Raw genomic sequence first — 9,907 nt, 5'->3', positions numbered from 1 at the left:
TATATATATAGTTGCTGTAGAAACTTTTAATTTATCAATTTATTTGACAGGGAAAATGCACATAAGTTAATATTTCTAAATATTAAATTGCCATGAAATAGCCAAATGGCTATTCATCTATGGGAAATGAACATAATTTCTAATGTTATGAGTTAAATTTATCAAAAGCATTGTTTGAACAAAGACACTAACCAAATGCAAATTTCCTTGCATTTTGAGTTAAGTATATCTCTCCTACATGTATGAATGGTCCAATAAAGAGAGAGAGAGAAAAAACAATAATACAAGAATCCTTGATAATTCCAGTATTTAATTTTTATTAAAACTTAATAACATCTTACACTTTCAAATTGCAAAACAACTGAGGAAAAAAAGCAATCAGCCAAACGCACCTTTATAAATTAAACATTTAAGTGATATAACAGCTTATGCATCCAGTGGCAGATTTCATAATGGGTGACATGAGTTACCACCAAGGGCAGCAATTTATCATGGGCCACTATGGGCAATAACAATAACAAGAAGTTATCTAGAAGTTCCTTTCATCATAAGATTTATATTTCTTATTTGCATGTCAAGGACAAGAGAAGCGGGCACATTGCTTTTCTGGGAAAAGTGCATGCAAGAAAATATTGCAAACTATCTTTTGAATGTTGTTTACTGTTATGCACAGTTTTCTTTTTGAAGGAGCCTGAGCTGCATTTCATCATCCTGAACAACTGGTCTGAGCAGACCTAAATTGGATAGTTTGACACTTGAGAGAGATTTTTAAAAACACTATTTAATTTATGACGATATCAATCGACTTATTTAAAAAAAATCTCACAAGTTAGTTCCTTATTTTTTTTATAAAGTTCAAAATATCCATTAAATAGATGAAGTTGCTGTTTTTTTCTATTCTTGAAATATGGTGTTTTACATATATGTACTCGCCCATTCATGCAAGAATTGCCTCTGCATGACAAGTCATACAAGATGCTACAAAAATATACATTTATCCTATAAAGAAAATAACAAGAATTGCAATAAAAGGAAATCAGAAAACAGTCGTACAGTAGCAGACAGTGAAGTGGAGATGAACTTGCAGAAAGCATAACAAGCTGTTTCCCTGATTAATGCACTGAAAATGGAGAGCTCTGTAATACAGCTCTGCCATGGAACTTGTCAGAGCTGTCTTACATTGCATCGCATCCGTAATGTGCTTAATGATCACAAGGACAATCCTGCCTTTTATTACACATTCAGAAGGCAGAACAAATGTGACACTAATCCAAAAATAACAAGGCTGCATATTCTTCCACACTCCTCCGATACATGGGATGACCCCAAATAATTGGCTGACCCCCTGGACACACATTTTCCTACCACAATGCATTGCTGGCTGTCATTTTAGCAGGGTGCATTGTGTGCAGAAACAACAATTCAGACGGTTTCTGGGGAGGAGCATTGAATCGACTACAGACGTTTGGAGGATTTAGCTGTAATGCATTAACTTTATGACAGTGGAGGTAATACAGCCTTGTTGTGAGTCTGACAGAAATTACATTCGGCAGGGCGACATGCTCGAGATTGATATGCTCGCAAAGTTTGATTGCCATTCTTCTTTACAAATTGGTCTCCATTTCCAGTGCACGTGATAGTCATACGGAGGACAGTACTTCTCCGGACGACTCCTGGAAAGAATCGTTCTTTTCCACTTTCTCTGTCAGATCGATGTTGTGGACGGAGCCTGGTTTTATGATGGTCTCCTCACTTTCCACCACTTTGTACTTCCCGGTTGAGTCTTTTTTAAAGACTTGCTTCAGCCTCTTCTTCACCTCAGGATCTGGACAGTAAAGGTATTCATACAAAGCTGCAGCCAAGATTCCTCCTAGAATGGGACCCAGCCAGTACACCTTCAATAATTAGTGAGAGGAAACACCTTTGTTAGCAAGCTGGTTAATGAGTGACTGTTTCAATATTTAATGCCTGCACTATCTTGCATGTGCCGAACACAATCAGTTCTATTTCATATGACTTGAGTTACACTTTAACATGAGGTGCAGGGAAGATTTCATAGCACTTAAGGTTTAAACCTGGAGGCGTTTTGAGTGATTATGTGATTACGAAGGAAAAATTATATAAGGATGCTATAGTTTTTAAAAAGAATAAACTTGGAGGTTGAATTCTGTAGTATGATATTGGAGTGATATTAAACATCATTACATCTAATGTTTGCTTTCTTGGTCTGATTCAAAATAAACCAGACATTTCTGAACAAATTGCTTAGTTAAGATTGAGGGAAATAATATTTTTAAGTCACAATACAGTCTAATAAACAAGAGGGCCTTCTCCTTTAATGAATGCTTAAATGGGGGCCAGCAATAGAATCAATCAATCTACGGTATCTAAATCAATAAAATAAATTTTCCAGTTTTATTTACGGATACTGAGCTCAGGACCAGAAGTAAATGAGTTTCAGAGAAAAAAAAGGGAGAACGTTGAAGGATAAAAAAATCATACTAATAGAAATCATGGACAGCCAACAGAGTTATTTTGACAGAACCTCCTGATCTTCAAAATCACACTGTGAAATAGGAATTAATTACTCTGGGTTAAAAAAACAGAACACAAACTCAGCAAACAAAAATCGCTTTGTACCAATTTCCTTTTGTAACATTTTTCTTTCATTCGTTAGATTATTTTGTGCTTTTGATGTCTGAGAGAGAATGAATTAAAGAGCAATGTGAATGTTTAAAGAGTGCATAATATGTTGCAGTTTGGTTTTGCAAGTCATATACTTTGAATATTCAGAAAGCTTCCAAAACAAAGAAGTAAAACAAAGATTCGACTATTGACATACATTTGATTTTCATGTTTATTTAAGCTAAAATCCTAAAGCTCTTACACTGTTTTGAATGTTATGCCATTCATATTTGGACCTGCTACATAGAGCTTTCATATTTAACCCACCCAACTTAATAGAAAGTTACTTTTTTTTCTGTGTTTTTCCTTCATCATTCATTTATGTAATGTTTTCACAGATAAACATCCGTGTTTATATTTTTTGATTTCTCTAAGCAAAGACTCATGGATTGACTTTCAACTTAGCACTCAACGCTGGCACCAGATGAAGAAAACTCTTAAGCTTTCTTATATTGTAAATAGAAAACTGCATCAACATTTATGTCATTTGTTTACGCAGACATCTTGAAATCTATCCATGCATGTTTACTGCCCCCTGCTGTTTTTCATTATTTTGTTTTTCCAAACCTCTGTGAAGAGGTGAGTGTGGAGAGAGCTTGTTGACCATAATTTGACAAACGTTCCGATGAGCATATTTGCTTACAAAAATCTTACGTCGTTTTATTCAACAGTTGCCTCTTACCCAGTGGTTCTCAAATTTAAGAGTGACCATTGCCGGCCCAAAGGAACGAGCTGGGTTCATGCTGGCCCCTGTGTAAGGAATCTAAAAGACACGTATAGTCATTGATTTTATCTAAACAATTAAATATAATAAAATTAAATACAAGCTCATAGTGAACCAAAATTATAGCTCATAGATCTGTGAACTCAACATTCGCTAAACAAGCAAAGCTGTGTTACGAGTAGCATCTTTTTCACTGCACATTCATTTACTCTGCAGGGTTCAGGAAGCCTCTGGAGATTGGTTGCCATGCGATGGCAGCCTCCAGTAAAGATCTGCACACATGGATGTGAGTTTCGGAGCACACTATCACAGACTGACAAATTACACCCTGACAACACCTGCTTCCGTTCAGCTAAGGAACCGTCAGCCTTTCTTCTGAGTTAATTCTTGCCACAATTATTGACAGAATCCATGTGTATCTTCAAAACAGTTTGTTGGTTTTAAAATTGCCTTGCGGAAAATTCCAGAAACTGTACATCTGTATCTTATCACACCTGGCTGATGTTGTTTTATTGTATCACTACTGTGATTTTTGTGTTATTGAGCTGAACTATAGTGAACGTTACATACTGCAAATAAGTGTCCTATAGCTACGGCAAATCCGATGGCCAGGCTTGCCGAACCACTTAGGTCTGTGCGTTTGGGATCACAAGTGGCAAAGATAGTGAAGACCAGCTCGAATGTGATGAGAAGCTCCACCAGAAGCGCGTGTCCTAATGAGATCTTGGAGCTCACCTTGAAAACACAATATTCTGTTTCAAAATGATGAGTAACACTTAGATTTGCTACAAAACACACTGAGCAATGGAGGCGCTTTAGTTGTTACCATCGTCACACCGAGATGTCCTCGAACATCTGCAGGTGTGACTGCGTAGAGGATCCCAGCTCCGGTGATGGCGCCCAGGCACTGCGCCACCACGTAGAAGACGCCTTTTGCCAGGCTCAGTTTTCTAGATACGACCATTGCTGCAGTGACAGCTGGGTTTATGTGGCCGCCACTGATGTGGCCAAAACACTGAACCATGGTGGCAATGCTGAGGCCAAAGCAAAGGGAGATCAGCACCATGTCGGTCGGGGGGGGATTCTCCTCCCCTGCGTGCCAGTTGATAGTGGAGCCCAGGCTGAGGAGCACAAAGACAACGCTTGCCAGGTATTCTCCTGACACAGCCCTCCAGAAACTTTTGGTCCAGATCCCTTTAAAAGCCACCATTATGCTCTGACAGTTCGAGCAGGACAGAAACCTCCTGGTGAAAACAACAATGAGAAAAAAATGATTATCCTACTTGTATATTCCTGATGGCTGCATGTGGCTGGGAATGTACTGAGCCCTATCAGAACAGCTGCCTCTAGGCAAAACATAACTCCTCCAGAAATTTAAGACAGCCACTTTCTGTTACAGAATGTCTCTCTTTAAGCATTGTGTAGAGAGACTAGTATGATAATACATTAAAATGTAGTTAATATGTCGAACTATAGATTCTAATTGCTGAACACAATGTAAAAATTACATGCTAGTGTACATGAAGGAAAATCTTAAAAAAATAAAATTTAGAGATAAATGCAGATTACTTCCAACAGATATATTTTAATTTAGCAGTCAATGAATGCTCAAACTTACCAGATGCAATGACGTGTTCTGTCTCTCTCTGTCCCTGTTGTCTGTGATGCAATTTCATTCATATGTCCTGGTGATTTGTCAAATTACGAGAGACAACAATCCCTTGATTACATCTGTGCTTTTTGAAGTCCTAATGCTTGTGGCATACAGGGTTTCCATAAGACCAGCAGGTTGTTTGAGTGCAGAAGTGCAGCTCGGAGCGACACATTGTGCCGTGGGACAGCAACCAGCAGCTTTATTGGGCGGATACCAAATCATCCCCTCACAGGAATTAAACAGCCTGCTCCTCAGGGGGGGTGGAGTTAAAGGGGATGCTTTTCATCCAAGGGTGTCAGCACAGTTAGGCAGTCAGCTTGAACGCAACAGCAGGTGCTTTGCATGACGGCAGAAATGAGAATTTTATTTAAACTGTGCAGATCTAAAAACTTAAAAGACATGTTGTTTTTCCGAAAGCAATTTCAGAAAGTCATTATGTAAGAGGAGAATATATACAAACCTCAGGCAAAGAAAATCTAAAAAAAAAAATAAAATAAAATAAAATATTTAATATGAATGTGTAATTTAGACTAGTGTGGATTTTTAAAACACATTTCTGAAAACAGAGCATTTGGAATAACGTCTTAGAAAGCGAGAACAACACAACCATCTGTGGAATGTGACATAGCATGTAAAATAGCACCTTCTTGATGTTTGTCACTTTCTATTTTGTTTTGTTAAATGGATGTGCTGCCTCTTGGAAACAAATAGAATCAAAGGATGTGGTGAGAACTTTTGTTACAAAGATCATTTATCTTATCTTGGTAAGAAGATAGATGATCCTCAACAAACTTTGAGACTAAGTGAACCGTACCCCCAAAAATCCAGTTACACTGCAAAGTAAAGTTGCTACGTATAAAAATGTCATATTTTTACCTTTAATTTTGTGCATTTTTCTATCAAAACTCTTGGAAGAGGGACAATTTTAGAAACAAAGATATACTTTTCCTTCTGTTCTTCTTTTACCACAGAGCAGCACTTCACATCAAATTATTTCTTTAGTTTGTCTTCTTAATCAATATGGGAAAAGGATAAAAAAAAAGTTTCTTTGAGTTTTGTCAAAAAGTCACCTCAAGAGTAAAACAAGACAAGTTTTAGTTATTGTGGAACACATATAGACTGCGGGGATTAACCTCAACAAAAACCTTTTTAACAGTCTGGTGGTGTAAAGAGGGTTTGAATGGGAGGTTTTATTGATGCCTGTAGAATAAAACATTATTCTCACTGCAGGTCAAAGGAGAAGGAAGAGACAAATGCATCCAGGACAGAAGTCCCAGACCTTTCTTCAGTTTGTTTTCTAAATCATTAATGTGATTTGATTGCCCTTTAGAGAGAAAGATGACAAAACCAAGATGTTCAACAACACAGCATAAAATGAAACAATAGCAATTTTTTGTTTTTTTCTCAAATCTGTCTGTGCTACAAAGGTGAACTTAGAAATGGCCCATGACAGAATATCTGTTACTGATTATCAATAATCAGTAAAACATTAATGTCAAGACCATTAGCAACATATAAATACATACAAATAATTACCACAAGAAAAAAATAAGTACAAAATCTTATCTAGATATGTTCATTCATATCCAGGTTTCAATGCGTTTAAGGATAAGTAAATGAATTGACATGTCAGGGATGTTGAACAACGACCAGCAGTGCAAGCACTGAAGAAACACCCACACTAGGATATTTTTTTTTTTTTTTTTTTTGTGGTCAAACATTTCCTTAACATATTGGTGACCTTGCTCTGGAAGGACATGGCTTTCGGTTTTAATCTGTCGATATATGTAATATGTTAATATTTGCCTAAGTATTGCCTCACACAAGCTCTATGTAGAACATGGTCCACATGAGCCAACATGAGGATTTAGAGGAAACACAAGTTGACATTGAGAAGATGTGGAAGATTAACCTGACACAGCCAGCAAAAACTCCGGTCACTCTGGTACTTTCTGTGTAATTTCATAACAAGGACTTTGAACTTTTGAAATGAAATTAAATGCTTTCAAATTTTATAATAACATACCTATAGCTGCTTGGAGCGTGATCCTGAAAGGTTGTCTAAATTTTGTTGATAAATGTTCTATTTGAAAAGCTATCATTGATCTCATCACAGTTCATACGCAGTGCTATTAACTCGCCTGGAGTGGAAGTTATTTTAGTAGTATTAGTATACTAATGGATTCTTCAGTGCTAAATGATGACTTTCTGAACACTACCTGTTAGACCAGTTCATTATTCCTTTCAACACAACTTTACAGTGGCCTTGTAGCCCATTTATAATGTGTAAATAATTTTAATTATTAGCTGAATAATGAAAAGAAATTTCTTTTAGATTAGATTTTTATTTTAAAAGCTTTATGCAATAAAACCTAAGCTAATGCAGCTTATTGCAGTTTATTGGCTCTAATGATTTTAAATATTTTTACTCCGTTAAGACATTATTGCCACTTCAAGCTTAACTGGAAGCTTTTTCTGTCTTTGTGTGACTTAATCTATTTAGATAAAAGCACACTGATTTTTTTTTTTTTCAAACTTGGGTTGAATATTCACCACAGTATTATCTGTGACTGAAAATCCAATATGAAATATTGACTTTCAGGTTGACAGGGAATTTCATAGCTAAGGAGAGGAGCATATAGTTTTACACAAACTAAGGAATACAACTAATTTCTGTTTCAAGCAATAAACAATTTTTTAGTCTGAATTTATTCCCTGAGCGTTTTTCTTTTTTTTTTTTGCCTGTCCTTTCGTAAACAAGGCCATCAAACTGATTTAAATCCTGGGAGATTTATTGTTTGAAATGCTTAAATAAATCAAAGTCAAAATTCACCAAATTTATGCATGCATACAGTTTTATTTACAAAAGTAAATATGGCCTCTAGGCTTGCTCATTATGCACCAAAATGCAAATCGGCACAGCATATCCATTTAATTATTGATGACTTACATAAATCGTTTAACTGCGTTTCAGTATCATGAGATATTCCTGGTTTCTGCTGCAATGGTTCCTCCAGGCGTCATACACATCAGAGGAGCCCCTCTTGTGCTAATTAAAATTATGCCTAAATTCTTAAGATTTGTATGTGTCTAAATTGCAGCTGAGTCACTTTATTCTTGTTGATGCAGTATCCGCTCTCTTTTACAAGGGACATGGCTCTAGATTTTGCATTTTTGTTTCAAATAAAACAGTTTCGTGTTAATTTTAAAACTACTGCTCACAGTTTCAGATGTGCAACGTCACGTGGTCAGTATCATTAAACCAAGACATAACATTGTTATAATGTTAGATTGTGTCATCTATGTAGTATGTTACCTTTGATCATCAGGTCTTCTAAACATCCCTTTATCCAGTTTCTCATTGAAAAGACACTCCTAAGAAATGGCACCATGGAGGAGCATTGCTATAATTTGCTGAAGGGGGAGTGTTAGAAAGAGTAGCCCAATTTCAAGGTATGAAATTTGAAGTCTTAGCATTGTTTGGTTCAGCTCCTTCCTTTCTAAACGGAAATTATTGTTTTAATTCGGAGCAATATGAAAGAAATTTTGAATTCATAACAATTAATGCGATTGTGTGTGTGACAGGGTTTTGCTTTAAAATTGGCAGCAAAAATTTCACCCACAAAAATTCACCTTCACAAATTTGCCTGAAAATGTGTTGACCGTTTGATGTATTGAGGTCATATCCTGATAACCCAAGTCAAAGCAATTATCTAAATCAAATCAAGCAGCTTATAGCAATTCAAATTACACTCCTTCGATCAAGGGACACCAGTGTGTTGGGCTGGGCCAGAGGTACATGACCTAACAGTTAGGCCCTTGACCTGGTGTCAATTGACCAAAGTGGCAAAATTTGATTGGCTAAAAGCTCCACTGCTGATTGATTTGGGTTGGCTCACCACATGATTGGCACCTTCACAGGTGAATTTTTGGCAGGCAAAGTCTTGCAGGGGAATGTTTGCAGATGAATTTAAATTAAACAAAAAAGCATAAATAATTGCACAGGATAAAAATGGAGTATTATTGATCTAATGTCTTACAAATGCGTGATTCTAATTAGACTATAAGACTTCCATACTCTTTGTGTGTAACAAAATTATTAATTTAACTGGATGTCTCTAAATTGCCCGTAGGTGTGTATGTCTCTTGCCCCCTTTCCACTGGCTCTACTTCAGCAGCTTGATCTGGTGTGGTTTAATTCACTAGAACCACTCGAAAACTGTTTCAGTGAAATCAAAATCCAGTTAAAAGTAAATTTTTCAGTCCCAATAAAAATAAACCAGACTTGGTCTTCTTTATTAAGTCTTCTCCTCTAGATAGTTTTTCTGGCAGTCCTGCTCCTCTGGATCTATTTTTAACTGTCATTCTGTTAGCAGCAATTTGGGGTTGAATATTTTTTTACTCCTTTCAAATAGATAAGCTAATATAATAAGTGCAGCTGTGAAATCATGCTTTTTACTACCCAAGAACAACTGCCAAAGATAATCCTTTTCCCTGTGTTACATATTCAGAAAAGAGTTATCCATGTTATCAGTCTATTCATATTTTATTTTATAAGCTAAAAATATTAAGTTGTCTAACTATGTCATATATAATTGATCTTCTTAACAACCATGTCATGTCCTTAGTTGACATGTCAGTTTCTCTAGGAAGCCACGGTTTAAAGATAAACTTGCACTATATTTGTAAGTGGTTTCCCTAAACCTGTTCAATAGCTTGCCTCATAATACACACACTCTGTAGAGAGGACAATCACAGCTTAATACCCATCAGTTTTCCTTGCATTTTACTTCAAATGCACCATATTGTGATTTTAGTCTGTCTTACTTTTATATATATATATA

General features: G+C 36.2%; 1 protein-coding gene across 1 annotated transcript; it reads right to left on the bottom strand.

Moving 5' to 3' along the window:
* Nucleotides 1-303: 303 nt before the first annotated feature.
* aqp4 (aquaporin 4) lies at nucleotides 304-5,266 on the bottom strand. Its single transcript, XM_007559367.2, has 5 exons — nucleotides 5,028-5,266; nucleotides 4,236-4,653; nucleotides 3,980-4,144; nucleotides 3,368-3,448; nucleotides 304-1,895 (listed from the first exon to the last, which is right to left on the bottom strand). Exons 1-5 carry the CDS (start codon nucleotides 5,087-5,089, stop codon nucleotides 1,641-1,643), a joined length of 981 nt encoding a protein of 326 aa, XP_007559429.2. The 5' UTR covers nucleotides 5,090-5,266; the 3' UTR covers nucleotides 304-1,640.
* Between the last annotated feature and the right edge of the window lie 4,641 nt (nucleotides 5,267-9,907).

The sequence above is a fragment of the Poecilia formosa genome, unplaced genomic scaffold, assembly GCF_000485575.1.
Source record: "Poecilia formosa unplaced genomic scaffold, Poecilia_formosa-5.1.2 Scaffold104, whole genome shotgun sequence".
In the NCBI taxonomy this organism is placed as follows: Eukaryota; Metazoa; Chordata; class Actinopteri; order Cyprinodontiformes; family Poeciliidae; genus Poecilia; species Poecilia formosa.
This window is presented reverse-complemented; position numbering and strand designations above follow the sequence as displayed.